Below are 15,235 nucleotides of genomic sequence, written 5' to 3' on the forward strand. Positions count from 1 at the left end.
AATGAAAAGTAAAACTTACCTTTGCAAATTCAACGAAAATTGATGAGTGCAATGATACTTCAAAAAACACGCCTTGAAGAAACGTCCATTAATTTGTAGTTTATTTCGTAAGACATCATCGTTTCTACAATAATTGTAATTGTTGTCTTGTCGCTGTTACATGTTTGAGCCTATTTATGTACAATAGTCCCAACATATTCGATCGGATGAAAACGAAAATCGCTGTGAACGGAAATTTTCGACATTTTTTTTCTCTTTCTTATAATAAAAATCGACATACAAACGTTGCGACGAAGATTAAAAAAAAAGAAAGGAAAAATGAGAAATAACAATTACTGTAATCTACGACGTTGCAAAAATTTGTATAACATTAGTACGAAATCGTTGTACACAATCTATTCGGGCTACAACAATCGACAACTGGATCATCCGTAAACAACTTTTGTTATATTGACTTAAGTTGCAAAGTTGGCAGTTATTCGGTTATATGGATTTTCTCCTTGTCTCAAAAATTCTTTGTACGCTAAAAATTGTTAAATTGTTGTGTGAAAAAAAATTGAACGATAAAATATTATAAAAAAATTGAAAGATTCGTAACAAAAAATATATATTTCTCGTTTTTAACGATTTGATTGAGCATAAATAATTTTTTTGTAGCAATGTATAATAAATATTAAAAAATATATATATAAATGTATTAAACAATAAAATATAAAAAGAATATTTCTCGAAAACATGTTTTTATTATTGTGCCAATTGTGCGATTTTTATATATATATAATTTTTTATATTATTATGCACAATATTCATACACATTTGAACAGATATAAAATAATATTGAACATTCTCTACTGTATATTTTATATAAAGGAATTCAATGTAAAACAGATTGAAAAAATTGGCAATGAATAAATTAAAAGAAGACACATTCTCACGCATTATTTCACATTTTCCCATCAGTTTCAAACTCAATCAGTTTTAATTCAACGTTTTTATAAATTCAATATCCTACATATATATATATATTTATATCGAGAAACACCTATTCTAAAAACTTTCGTTTATAGAATCATATATTAATGATAAAATAAAGGAGGATCGAGTTGTCGATTGTTCAGCTGGTTACATGGATTTTCTTTTTTCCGCATTGAATCTAAAAAAATGGATCGTATTCACTGTTAAGTTAAACTTCGATCGATAAAAAATCCTCAACGATCATTTTGTTCCTTCTTCTTTCTTTTCTTTTTTTTTATTTTTATGTTCGTATTTATTTTTACTGGAATATAGATCTTACGATCCCATTCATTGGAGAAAGGAACAACAGGATCGCCGCAGGATTGTTCTGGATGGAATCGAAAATTATAATAAAGAGAATGACACGCAAGCGAAGTTTGGCGAATCAAAGAAAAAAAAAAAAAAAAAAACACGCAAACCTACGTAAATCTCTTTTATCGTGCAATTATAAACACCTTACAATTAAGGGAATGTCGACCAAAAATACGCTTAACACGAAACTTAACGTTTAAGTCTAAACTCGAATACTCTTAATTTAGGCATAACGCGATCCGTGTTCCGGTTCTGATCAAAAAAAAGAAACATGACACCTGTGTATTTTATTCCTTCCATTGAAGCACGAAGTTCGCATAGTTTTGATTTAATTCGAATTAAAATTCTGGCAATGAGTTGAAGATAAATACGATAAGAATGATAGATCGATATATTTGTTGAATATAATTCGTGATAGGTACTTAATAATGGACAAATTTTCTGAACCTTCATTTTAATATTTAGGAATATAATATTGAATTTTTTATCTGTATTAATATATTTTATAAATATAAGTATATTCTTCAAAAATTCCCTTTGGATTATAATTATAAAATCTACAAATATTGTATAAAAATGATATACATGTATATAAAAATTGACATTTCTAATTGAACAATAAGTTACCATGGCATATATTATTTTCAATAAATAAATTTTTATTATTAATGAAACGAACATACATGTATTTGGACTATGCTGAAACTTGTATGTTCCATATAATTCCTTATAATTCTAATATAAATAGAATCTTTTATCTTAATATAAAATAATTCTAACTTATAAAAAGATTAAATTAGTACTTTTCAGTCGTTTCTCATTTATAATTTGCGTATATCTTGCACGATATACTTAAAAAAAAAAAAAAAGAAAAATACTACAAATAAAATAACACAAATTTCCATCACATAAAATCGACTTTTTTCATTCCTCTAAAAAAAAAAAAAAAAATGCCGATCCAAATAAATGAATCTCTTGATTAATAAAAATACCTTAATCCTTAAAAAAAAAAAAATACATATATTCTCCTTAAAAAAATAAAAATTCTAAATTAAAATTTCGAAAAAAGCAATCCGCAAGCAATTTCAATAGCAAACTTCAACAATTTTCCTTCCATGTGAAATAAAGCTAAGAAAATTGACCAGCGCGTGATATATATACTTAAAAAAAATTCCAACAAGCGGACTTTATTTCTCGATCGCAACCCGAACACGGATCCAAACCTCCGACTAACGATCTAGTGACTAGACAGTAAGCAAGTGTGTTCGTATTCACTCCCAATCAATCAATCAATCAATCAATCAATCAATCAATCGTTCAAGGATGAAAGTTAGTTGGTGTGTGTACTGTAGAAGGTATCGTTAGGCGATCTCGGGATCGATCGATCGGCGATTAACGCGGCCGACGTGACCGCTTCAACCCACGAAACGTCGATCCACGACGACACGAAACGGCGAAGGCAAAACGCGATGCAAACCCATAATTTCTTCGCCACCCTTCGCGATTCCTCCGTTAAATTCGATTACGACCTATTTCCAACCTTACACCCTAGATAACGCATAGATATACGCATATGTTTATGTGTCATAATAATTATATATATATACACGACTTTCCTCTTATGTACAGTAATCGCAACTATTAGGGTTCTCGTTACATAGTTCATCAAGCCCTTGCAGGATCTTTGAAATCTTTTTTTTTTTTTTTTTTTTTATTATTAGAAACGCGTGGCAGCGTTAAACTCCTCTCGTCCATCTTTTCTTCCAACTTCCACCACTACCCATTCTCCGTTCCCCACTCCCCCTTTCTTCTCGAATCGAGATCGATTTCGCGCGTAGCAAATCGATCGATTTCCCGGGTCGTCGAACATTTAGACGAGCGTGATTTTCTTCGCTTTCGTGATAGAAAAATCGTAGAAAAAAGCGACCGATAGAAAATATCCCGACGACCGTATTTCAGAAACCAGAAACGCTGTACGCGCGAAAAGGAATCCTATTCTCGCGATATTCTCTCAAATTTTCCTCTTTTCCACGTTCAAGATACTTTCTTGTTATATTGAATATAAAGAAGTTTGTTTTTTTCTTTTTTTTTTTTTTTATATTAAATATAAGAAAGTAGTATCGTGTAGAAAAGGGAGCGAGTTTAATTCTTAATACTTGGGGAGAATATGAGGACTCCTCGTTGAATATTCATCGTTCGAATGGGTGCGTAGTTTGAAGATTCCTCTCCAAATTGAAATATTTGCAACGCGCTTACACACGGTTGTTAACTATTTATGCTCCTTACGATAGATTCGTACGGTTAAGATTCGTGTATGGTTTATGATAAACGTGCATGGATAATTGTCTGTTCGTTAAAATTCTAACGTGAGAACGGGGATTGCCCGACTCCTTTCTTCTGTTTTCTATTTGAGCGATTTCTTTTCTTTTTTTCTTGAGATGGATTATTATTATTTTTTTTTCTTGCTGGTTGACGCTGACGGTTTTATAAAATTGATGGTGAGAGATGAGATGTCGGGTTCGTGGATATTTACAAATGTGTGAAGCGTTCGTAAAGAAGATTTTCGAAATGGCGAATCCTGAAATCTTTTTTTCTTTTTTTTTTTTTCGTTTTAATAATCGTTCGTGAATTATTAAAATTTTGTACGCATTACGTGTTACGATTAACCGAGTTTTGGAATAATTAATACGGACACGATTAATTATGTGATGTTCAATATGAAACAGAAGCTAATTAATTTGAATATGGATCGAATAGGTGAGATGTATTTGGACGAAAAGCAGATCGATTCGATCTAAATTACATTTCATTTGGGTCGAATGATAGACTGGATTACATTGGATTAGACATAAGTTAGATCTTAATTACATCTAGATTAGATTTCGAAGATTAATTGCTCTGAATTTAAATAAGTTAGATCAAAGTTAGTTCTTCATCAGAATGCTAAATTTCTATTGAATTTTAATTTATGATAAATTCAAAATATATACAATGTTATATTTCATCATCAATTTTGTAATTTTATTACATTTTATTGCTAAGTCTTTTATCGTAACACGTGCAATAAACACATAAAGAAATATTCGTTAAAATTAAATTTTTCAAATTTTAATAAAATTCACGACAAAAACAACGTTCAAATACTGTTGGTATATCTTAAGATGTATATATATATATAAGATGTATAATGATGATATTTATTACACGATTTTCAAAGAAAGGAGCCTGACGTACAATGTGTCCCCGATATTCGTGGCTTGATCGATGAATTATACTTTCTTTATTACGCGATCTTCGCGTAGACTCTGGTTCGTCCTCGTACATACGAAGCTACTCCATTTCATATGATATACGTTTGTTTCTCTTATTCGAGCCTCGTACTGAGAGAACGATCGAAATACATTCGTTAAAATTAGCTCATAGCTACGCAAAAACGATTAAAATACTTTGTTATAAATAAATGGATAGATTTTAGAGATGTATAGAAAAATATTCTGCCATATAATTAAAATATTATATACTGTATAATATTGTGAGTATGCACAAGAAGAAAATTCGTTTGTTTCTAATTAAAATTGTTGATTCTTAAGTTTAGAAAGAAATTCACGAGTAATATTTCTAAATTAATTTTGATTAAAAATCATGAAAATAGTTTTAGAAACAATTTTATCTTTCTTTTAAAAATAAAAACTTATTTTTCTCGACAATATCCTTCAGTTTAAGAGAATTTTTCTTGAATACTCACGATATGATTACATAAATAATATAGGAACAGTAAAAAAAAATCTATGCTAAAAGCTACAAACTAAAAATTGAAGGCAAGAAATGCTGCCTCTGTATCTTTCCCGTAGTTTAAATACATTCTATCCAATAAATCTACATAATAAATTGTAAAATAATACTAACTTACAAACAACATTTGTACATTTATCAAATACGTTATTATAAAAGCCAAAGAAACTATAATAATTCGTTCATTCGAAAACACAAGCTCAACTTGTTTCAAAAAAAAAAAAAGAAATTGTGCAGAGAGAAGTGTACAACACACAATATGTTTCTATAAATAATAAAATTAAAATAAAACAATGTACATTTTTAATGATACGTAAACATACATTTTTCCATGTTTTTTTAAATGGAAAATATAATATGAACAGTTTTTCACGAACGAATCAATGATTCACAATCATGCCGTGTATATTTCGATAAAAATAAAATTATTCGAAAACTACAGACAGGGAATCGTCCAAATCAATATAAATTAAATCTTAAATGTCTAATGACTGCAATGGTGTTTCTCTCAGTACGCGAAGCTGCGAATCAACGAGCGGAAAGTTCGACAGTCTGCTTTTGCATTTCCTTCGCATAGATCACGATCGATTCATCTTCCTCTTCGCGTGTCTCTGAAAAACGAACTTTCTTTCTCTTGCTCTATCTCTCTTTCTCTCTCTCTCTTGGTCCCTATTTTTTTCTCAAAATCCTTTCCCTCTGGCCATCATTTATCTTCCCTTTTTGTCGCCAGTTCATTTGGAGAACGCATGAAACGAAAAGCATGATCGTTACGACTTCTCTACTCGACTACTGGATCTCCTCTAAATCTCCCCTAGATTTTTTTCTAGATTCTTCCTTCGGTTCGATCTCGTTCTCTTCAACCCAGAACGAACACGAACGTTCATTCCATAGAAAACAAAAAAAAAAAAAAAAAAAATAGAAAGCTTCGTTCCATCGATGCGAACGATACGCTTTCTCCTTTTTTGTTTTTTTTTTTTATTTTTCAATCGTATATCGATATCCAGTAGAGAGAATTGCGCGATACCGTAAAACAAATACAAATTCTCCCGTGAATTTTCCAAGGTATCGCCAACTTTCCATTAAAGTTTTTCTTAAATATACAGTTTATAACCGCGTACCGAAGTCGATCTATCATTTCTGATGCTCGTGATGTTAAAAACGTCCCCCGGTAAAATTCATCGACGAACGAAACTTCGAACTCGTTAAGCTCTCCCCACCAAGCTTTATTCGAAAATCGTTTCGATTTAAATATCATCCACGTGGAAATTTCTCAGCAGAAAATTATCGACTTTTCGTTTCCACGTGTGCGAAACAAATATTCGAATCTTGCGCGCTGGGCGTCTCTCATCCCGTCCTTCGAAACTCTCGAAAAGAAAAAAAAAAGTCGAAACTACACCATCGCAACGTAGGGACAATGAAAACGATTTTCTCGAAAACGGTGCGAACAGCATTAGGACCTGTGTTGCCTAACCGAGTGTCCTCTCTTTCTAAACTCGTCAAATCATTATCCTTTATCCTCTCTCTCTTTTTCTCTTCTTTTCTTCTCTCTCTCTTTCTCTTTTACGCCAATTCTACACGCCATTCTCGTTCGTTAAGTACGTGCACGACGACCGTCGTCTGCTACTATACGTGTAACCTAGAACCTTAAAACGACAACGTTCGAGCTTACTCTACAGGAACGAACCTATTTCTTCTTTTTTATCTTTTTTCCATTTATCCTCTGTTCCACACCTAGGAGTTTTCGTTAGCGTATATCAAAAGGACTATGTACAAAAAGGGGTCGGCCAGGCGGACGAGACGTTTCCCTCGAATACGTGGAACGTTTCACGTACAGGGTGGTTCGAGCGAAACGTTTTTCCGCTCTGGCCTCGGGCTTAGGAACTATACTTACTGCTACGCGATACTGTTCAGTGTGAATTCTTTTTTTTTTTCTTTCTTTCTTTCTTGCTTTCTTTCTCTCTTTCCTTCTTTCTTCGTTTTGACAGATCGACTTTGGTTTCTTTCTTGATGGATCGAGGGATAGGGGTCGTCGATCTGTCGACAATCTTGGATCGGTGCAGTCGAGCCCGATGGAAATTTTGGAAATTTATTCGGAGAGTTTTTTCGATGATCAGATATTATATGTGAAGAATTTTGATATCGCATGTGGGAGAATAATCTCTCTGAATTCCTGAAAGTTCTATTCGATTAGATTTCGAAAATTCGTAAAGATTGGAAAATAGAATTTCGAATCGAAAATCCGATTGTTTCCACTCGATTTGAAACGTTTAAAAAATTCGTAACTAAAACTCGATACGAAAATTTGTCTCGATTCGATTTCGAAATATTCATTTGTACACACTGCGTTATATGTATTCAACGCATGAAAACTATGATTAGAAAGAACAAGTTTAGAGTCGTTTCTAACAATTAAAATCGTGAATTATCCACGACTGCACCGATTCTCCTAATATATCTAAACGATGTGCTTAAATGACGCGAGATCACTACGATGAATCATTTTTTTTTTTTCTTTTCCCTCCTCTTCGTTCTATCGTTTATCGATCGCTGCATTTTCTCGATTTTCTTTCCTCCTCTTCCTCCATTTTTCATCGTCGTGCAGGCATCTCGTTCACGATTCAAGTGTTCTTCGCTATTTTCATCCCTCTCTCTCTCTCTTTTCTCTCTCGATGTATCTCTTCTCTTAACGTCTTCTCGCGGGAGAGATTCTCGGTTGATTAATGCTTGGAACGAAATTTTAAAAGAGCGCGTCCTCTGTCTCAATATCGCTCCCATTCGACGCGGTGTATGGTTGCTCTTTTTCACTGAGCGTTCAGTTCAGACCTGTCAGAGAGGATGTCAAAGAGAAAAAAGGAACGTAATTTAATTTTATTGAAACTTGTACGAGAGAAATTACGAAGGGATTACGAGTTTTCGTTTGTCTTTTTTTTTTCTTCCTTTTTTTTTTTTTTTTTTTCGTATGACGAATATTAAAGGGGACTTACTTCAATGCTTTGTAACGTTCTTTCTCTGGATTGTTGTCTGGTGGTTCGCACTCGAACGATGCCAAAGCTAGAGCTATATTGTGAAAAGAAATTAAATTATGAAATAATGAGTTTTAACAAAGGTCACAGAATGGATAAAAATTAAATTTCTCCTAATGGCAGTAATTTCTTTGCAACGAAAGAAAATGCTTATGGCTATTCTAATTTATTAATATCGAATGAAATTATTGAAGATAAAATTGTAATCTTCTTTTTAAATATTACTTTATTCTTCATCGATTAATTTTCAATTTATTAATATTCTTAGCGTTTTTTTTTTTTTTTTTTTTTTTTTAAGAATTAAACTTACCATTTTCAGTCCACACCGGTCTCGCCTGAAGAAAAGCAATGACACGTGGATTCTTTTCGAATGGACAGGCAACTTGCTTCCAGGCGATAAACTCCGTAACCTGTTTCGCCAGCTGCCAGAATTTTTCAAAGTTAATATGTCCGTTTGGCAACCTGTAACAATAATTTCGCAAAAGAATTAATTTTTCATAAAGTATTCTTTAATTTTTATTATTTTACATTTTTATTTTAATTTGTACAAAGACTGAGTAAAATCAGTTCAAAATTTCCATCAAATTTTCACAAAAACAAATATCTCAGATGTTTAACTTTTCAAGACACTTCATTTTATTTTAGACAATAATTTCGATTTATCTTTTTATTTTTATACAAAATCCCTCTCATCTCTCCTTAGTCACACACGATATTCATATTAATGCTTCGAATTAAAATTAAATTTCCCCTCTCATCAATTTAATCAATTTGAATTCCTCCACAACTATCGAAAGTTTCAACGTCAAGCGTTTCATCAATGTTTCATCATCGATTAAGAATATTCTCGTCAAAGTATCGTGGATCGATATCAGCAACATCCTTTAACGAGCACGTTACTGTTTACGCTGTGTCAGCCATTCCTCGTGGAATAACGACCGCCTGTTATTTTGTTAAATTAATTTCGGATAATCCTGATAGCATTAGCCTAAGCGAGAGACGAGCTGATAAGTTAATGGTTACCTTCATAAATTTCGAGCGTATCAATCAATCTTCTGTTTGATATAAGTTATGATTAATTTCGATTTGATGTCCATCTCCTCTGTGCATTTCTATCCAGACATTTCATTTGATAAAATTTTTAAGCGAAATTTAAGTGAATCATCAAAACATCGGTTGAAAAATTGAGGTGAAATGAAATAGCGGAAGAGAAAGGATATTTTGTGAAGAGAAGTTAAATAAATTAGAGAAAAGAAAAATTAATTATATCGTATGTTTTAAATTGTGTTTCAATTATTGAATTTATAAGGGTGTGTGTAAGGGTGTTCTCGATTGTGAGAAGTTAATATTGAAATTGGATATTTTATCTAAAAGGAAAGTTGATGGGAAGAGTTGTAATTTCAAGAAGTGGGTTCAAAAGTGGTCAGCTCGCAGGGAAAGTCTCAAAAAGTTTCAGAGTAGTCTCTTCAAGTTTTATGTACTCTTTGAGAGCAATATGATTTTACGTGCAAACAATCTTGAAACTTGTTAAGATCTTAGAAGAAAGAAGAATCGAAAGAAAGTAGAAAGGTTCTTAAGACAAATCGCAATGAAAGAAAATAACGACTCAAACTCGTTTTTGAATAAAATGATCTTATTATGTATCAAAAAATTATTTATAAAACAAACACGCTTTCTATATAAACCGTATATAATTTTTAATCGCGTGACTTTTTTTCTCGTTATAACGGAAACGGCCATAAAAATTATCAACTCCTCTCGCATTGAACATAATCTAAAATTACTTCAAACTCTTGTACACTAATATAAAATTTAAATTTAAGTTTCACGAAGGCAATCCGAACCGAAAGAAACCCAATTCCCTCTCAAATCACATTCACTACAAATCTTCGAATACTCGCAATCGTCGTTTCCCAACAAAATTCCCAATTCCAAAAGAACTTTCAAGACCTCATCAGCCAGCCACTTTTTCTCTCAACTCTCAGATTTTCTTCTTCTTCTTCTTCTTCTTCCTCTTCTTCTTCAAAAAAAAAAAGAAAAAAAATGTAATGTAATTTTTTCACCGTTCTCCAGAATCGAGTTTCCCTCCTGTAAACTAGCTAACAGAACAGATACAACTCGCACGAGAAGACACACGTATACGAGCGCGAAAGCGGCGCGTTAAAATTACGAGTCGAAGTTGGGGCAATTTATCGTTGGGTCGGAAGCGTACGAATTCGCCCGCTTCCGGTTGCGCGACGCCCTGTCGCACGTAACAGACATTTACATACGCGCAACCATTCGTCTTTCAACCCTCCCTCTCTGGACGCCTGTCGATCGGCCAATATCCATCTGCCCTCGAGAAACTTATCTTTCCTCGCGGTTCCTTTCCATCCACCTCGTCCCACCGTGTCGTGGATCGAAATTCTATTAGAGATTCGATCCACGAACGGCGCAAGGAAGGATAATTGCCGGGAAGGAGGTTGCTCCTTCTCCCTTATTAAACCCACGTCGAACGTATTGGAAACGTATCGTGACGCTTCCTAAGGAAATTGATACTTTAACGTTATTCGGTTTACCGAGGAATGGATGGTTTATTGGGATGCTCGTGTTAAGGACGGTAAAGGATTGTGGATCGTGTTCATAATGGAGTTGTGACTTGGACGAGTTGTTTGAGAAGCGAGAGGGTCGAGATGATAGAGGTGCTTTTTTATTTGGAAGGTGAGATTTATTCTAGAAGGGGAAAAAATAAGATAATTTGTTTTTTTTTTTTTTTAATTTTAACACTGTATGATTATTGACGAGGTTTTTGTGCTGGATCGTAAAGAAATTTTTCATGTATTTATAGAATGTAATGTAATGGTTCTCCATATCTTTTCATTTTTATTAATATACGATTTTTTAATCAGTTTATCTGATTGGTTGTATAACGCATATGTAAATTCTTAAAACGATTGTTATTTACGATATTTTTATGATTTAAGATTTATGTATTATTCTAATTCGTTTTTTAATTTATGATTTTCCATAAAAATCTCTATTTTTCACGACATAAACAATGAACGTTTCGACCTATACATCAAATTAATCCATCTTTCATCTCGATTTCAATGATCGTTGCACAATTTAATGTAAAACGCCAATAAAATTCACTATACGAAAAATCAAACACACGATGGACCGCAATAACATTGGATCTCTTTCCTCAAACAATTCTCAAAATAAAATGGAAATCAATCGTCCATAAATCGAAGGAAGGAATAACCCAACACACGTGTCGTTCTTTTCAAACCCCCTTTACAATACCTCTCCTCCATCTCGTAGTCAATATCGACCTCTGTTCTCGATCCGCGTATTATGCGAACGGCACGTAATACCCGGACATTTATCTACAGTCGGTACACATGCATCCTGGAGCAATTTGTACCCACGTGTCTCTATACGCCGATTCGTTCCACTGCAATCGGCAGTGAAACGTTCTCGCGATATTCAGACGTTGCTCTATCTCGCATTTTACGCGACTACATTCTTCCTGCACAAAACGATACGTAACCCATTTCGGGGATAATATACGCCATTGTGAATCTAACGCACGTAGTTATTCGTATGTGGGTATACAGTGATGAACAGAAATAGGGGATTATAATTTTTTCGTATTTATGTACTAAAATCTTGTATTGATTTGATATTTCGTAATGTGATTAAAAGAATGGTGAATATTTTTTTTTTTAGAGTTTCTTGTTTTATTCCTGTGAATTTTCATTGACTCTTTTCTTCGACGAAATCGTTTATTATAATTGTTTATTACATTTATTATGAAAACAATTAATTTTTTAATTTATAAATAAATCATGTTATAGAAGATTTTTTATTACTGAAAATCTCGTGAAATGTTATTACTTAGTTTGGAATTTCAATGCTTTCCATTATATTATTGCAATGAAAAATATTACACGCAACAAAACGTTGTATGCTACGTGAAAAAAACGAGCAGCATAAAAAAAAAAGAAAGATACATTATTGCAATGCAGAATGGGGTATTTCGCACAGAAAGAAGAAAAATAAAAATTCTATTTAAAAGGTATACACTTTTCCTTCCTTTATTAATTCTACCAGTGAAATATTTCATGTGTAAACTAGGTAAGTGAAAAGAATTTTATTTCAAATTTTATTTCTGAGTATTAAATTTAAAGGAAAGGCAAATAACGGTGTAATTGTGATACTCTTCTACTGTAATCTTATCTACTAATTGCAGCACGAAGTCGACACTTTCTTAAGAAAATATTATTCAAATTCAAAGAATTAATTTTGAGAGAGAGAAACCTGTTTCAACATAGAAGAAAAATCTATTTTGAGCGCTAATTTCTAATTTCTGTGTCAAGATGTATGCGAAAGTATTACGCATACAGTTACTCTGTAAATATCATCTCATATATGCACATCCAGAGGAGCCATCCCTAATAGAAATTTTTTTTCTAATGAAACTTCTTGCGGCAAAGCACGAGCCAAGGTTTCATTTTACCCAGCAATCGTATGCGTAATGAGTTTTTCGAACGAACGAAAAAAACGTTCGTTCTACCTCGGTCACTCGTCATTGTCGACGATTAATCAGAGCTGACCTATAAACCGTTGGCCAAGATTATTAGATTTTTTTTACATAAAACCGAAAATCAGCGATTATAAGTGATTGAGTCTGTTTTTGAAAAATGATGGGAAAGTTATTGGAAGTTTCGTTCTGTTAATTTTTCATCGCTGTATATATATTATATATTTCGATTCGTTTGTTTTATTTTTATGAAATATTATATTTTGATTGCTTTTGAAATTGAAGAAAAATTGAAGTTTAAAATTCGAGTTAATAATTTATAATTTGATTCTTCAGTAATCATCATTACATATATGAAAATTTGTGTCGTAAACAAATTATCAAAAAATTGATAGAAATTTATAGAATTGATAGAGTATTAAGTAATAAAGCAAATGAACAATTACCATGCATTAAAATAAAATCTTTAAGTAGTACAAGTCAATAAATAATCAGCGAATGAATATTCTTTATTCCAAATTCCAAATATATGCATAAATTCAGTAAAGCAATTATAACAACCCAAAAAATATTAGTGAAAAGTAATTCACGAGTATTTTTCTGAGATCGTAGCAAAAAAGATTAGATCAAGAAAGGAAAGGGTTTCGTTCCCTTCCTTTCTTCCTCAGAAGCTCGTTTTCTTTTCTCGTTTTCTTTTCAACAAGTTCGGGTCGAACTGCGAGAAAACAACTTTTGCTATTACAAGTTTAATAAGTTTACAACTGGGGCTGTAAGGAATGACATTGGAGGGGGAAATTTTTTTGCGCGGAGGAAGGACGAAGAAAATGGTACGACACATTCGTCGCCGACAAAAACGAGCTACCTGTCAACGTATCGCTTCCACGAGGACGAAATTATCGGAGCTTCGAACTCGAAAGTTTTACCGATAGGAAATGGACGATCGCGTTTTAACCAAGGGCTAACATTCCGTGTCAATTCCCAACTTAAATTACTCTATAAATATTTTTCTTTGGATTTGTATAGTAGTAGCCCTTCTTGTATCCCTTCTTGCTTGTGGAAATTATGCTAAGAGATCATTGCCACGAGAGAACGAACGAAGTTGTTAATTTCTTGAATTTAAGTTTCAAGTTTGTCAATTTTGTGTGCATTAAGAAAAAGATATCGGTATTTTAAAAAAATCTTTTTTCTTGATTAAACTTTAGAATTGCTTTCGTAGTATTATCAGTAGAAGATTAATACTAAAAGAATTATGTAATATTTCATTTATTAATTTGGAATATCTAACGAATAGATTTTTATTAAAAAAAAAGTTCGCGAGAGAAAATTATCAACGTGGTTAAATTAAATTCTTATTTCAAACTATGAATAATTGTACACGCAATTTCACAACAATTAATTGTCCTTTCGTGTTTCCCATAATTTCCGCAAAAAGCTATCAAAGCCTTCGGATCAAATGCAAAGAAATAATTGAATTAAAAATGATTCAACGAAATCCATTTACTTGTGTTGTGAAGGAAACATCGAAGAAAAACACAAAAACATAAGGAAGAGCGTGAAAATAGCGAAAATAACATCAATCACAAGTAAATGATAATTACTTAAAGAAGTAATCATAAATCTGCGAAATTTTTCGCAATCGAATCAGAAATTTTCTCGAGCGCTTTTAAATGATTAACGCGAGAGAAAGAAATGGGGATAGAGAGGGGGATAGCCGTTTTTGTACTCACTTGTTGCTGCATCCCTCGTTCAGGAAGTAGAGATCCTTGACCAGCAAACTGAAGAAGGGAACGACGATCCTCTGTCGTTCGTCCGTAGCGCCGGCGCTACGCCACATAGCCGCTTTCAGGGTGCTGCGATAGCTGCTAAAGTTGCTGCTGGGATCCATTTGGTGCTCAAGAATCGAGAATTTCGCCAGCTGCACCTTTGACCACTGTAACAGAAAATAATTCCGCGTATCTGTTAACAGAAACGTTTCTTGTTAAGTTGTTTAGCGTAGTTGCAGCAAGATCGGGTCTCTGTACGCATCGGTAAATCTTCCGGTCTTGTAAATTTTGTACGTAATTTCCTCATTCGAGCATTTCCAATTCGAGTTGAGCGTTGAAGCTAGGAAAATTGTACATGTTGTGGTAACTCATTAATGGTACACTAATTTTATTAATAATTTGCCGTATAATAATAGAAATAGAAATATTATTGAAGCAATATGAATAATTTATATAAAATCATATATAATTAATTAATAATTCGTTAATAATTTTTATTCATTTAAGTTATTATTTGCCTTTATCTTTACTCTCTTTATTCCTACTTCTTCAATTATTAATTCAACTTGATTAAAAGCGAAACAAGTAATGATCAAACAAAGTAAATATAATAAGATAATAAATCGATCATGGCCAAGTGGAACAAACCAGCTATATAATCGGAAAAATCCAATCATAACAGTCAACAAAACGTTTATGATCAGACGAGTATAAAAAGTCTATCACGATCATCTAGATACATTTCACTTAGAAGATTCAAGTCAGACAATCGAATAGTCTATTTTATCAAAATCTTCTCGTCTTAT

The 15,235-nt window shown here is 32.6% G+C and overlaps 1 protein-coding gene across 2 annotated transcripts in view; it reads right to left on the reverse strand.

Moving 5' to 3' along the window:
• Positions 1-84: 84 nt before the first annotated feature.
• LOC100867094 (uncharacterized) overlaps positions 85-15,235 on the reverse strand; it is a 405,878-nt gene continuing 390,727 nt past the window's right edge. For both annotated transcript variants that reach the window (XM_012487799.3, XM_086903945.1), the window contains 4 exons: positions 14,394-14,596; positions 8,452-8,603; positions 8,103-8,175; positions 85-7,941 (listed from right to left, as the gene is read on the reverse strand). In XM_012487799.3, coding sequence (XP_012343253.2) covers positions 7,920-7,941; positions 8,103-8,175; positions 8,452-8,603; positions 14,394-14,596 — 450 coding nt within the window. In that variant the 3' untranslated portion in view covers positions 85-7,919. The remainder of the gene's footprint in view (positions 7,942-8,102; positions 8,176-8,451; positions 8,604-14,393; positions 14,597-15,235) is intronic.

This window comes from Apis florea, unplaced genomic scaffold (assembly GCF_048593485.1).
Source record: "Apis florea isolate Af1SG1 unplaced genomic scaffold, ASM4859348v1 contig_2293_pilon, whole genome shotgun sequence".
NCBI lineage: Eukaryota > Metazoa > Arthropoda > Insecta > Hymenoptera > Apidae > Apis > Apis florea.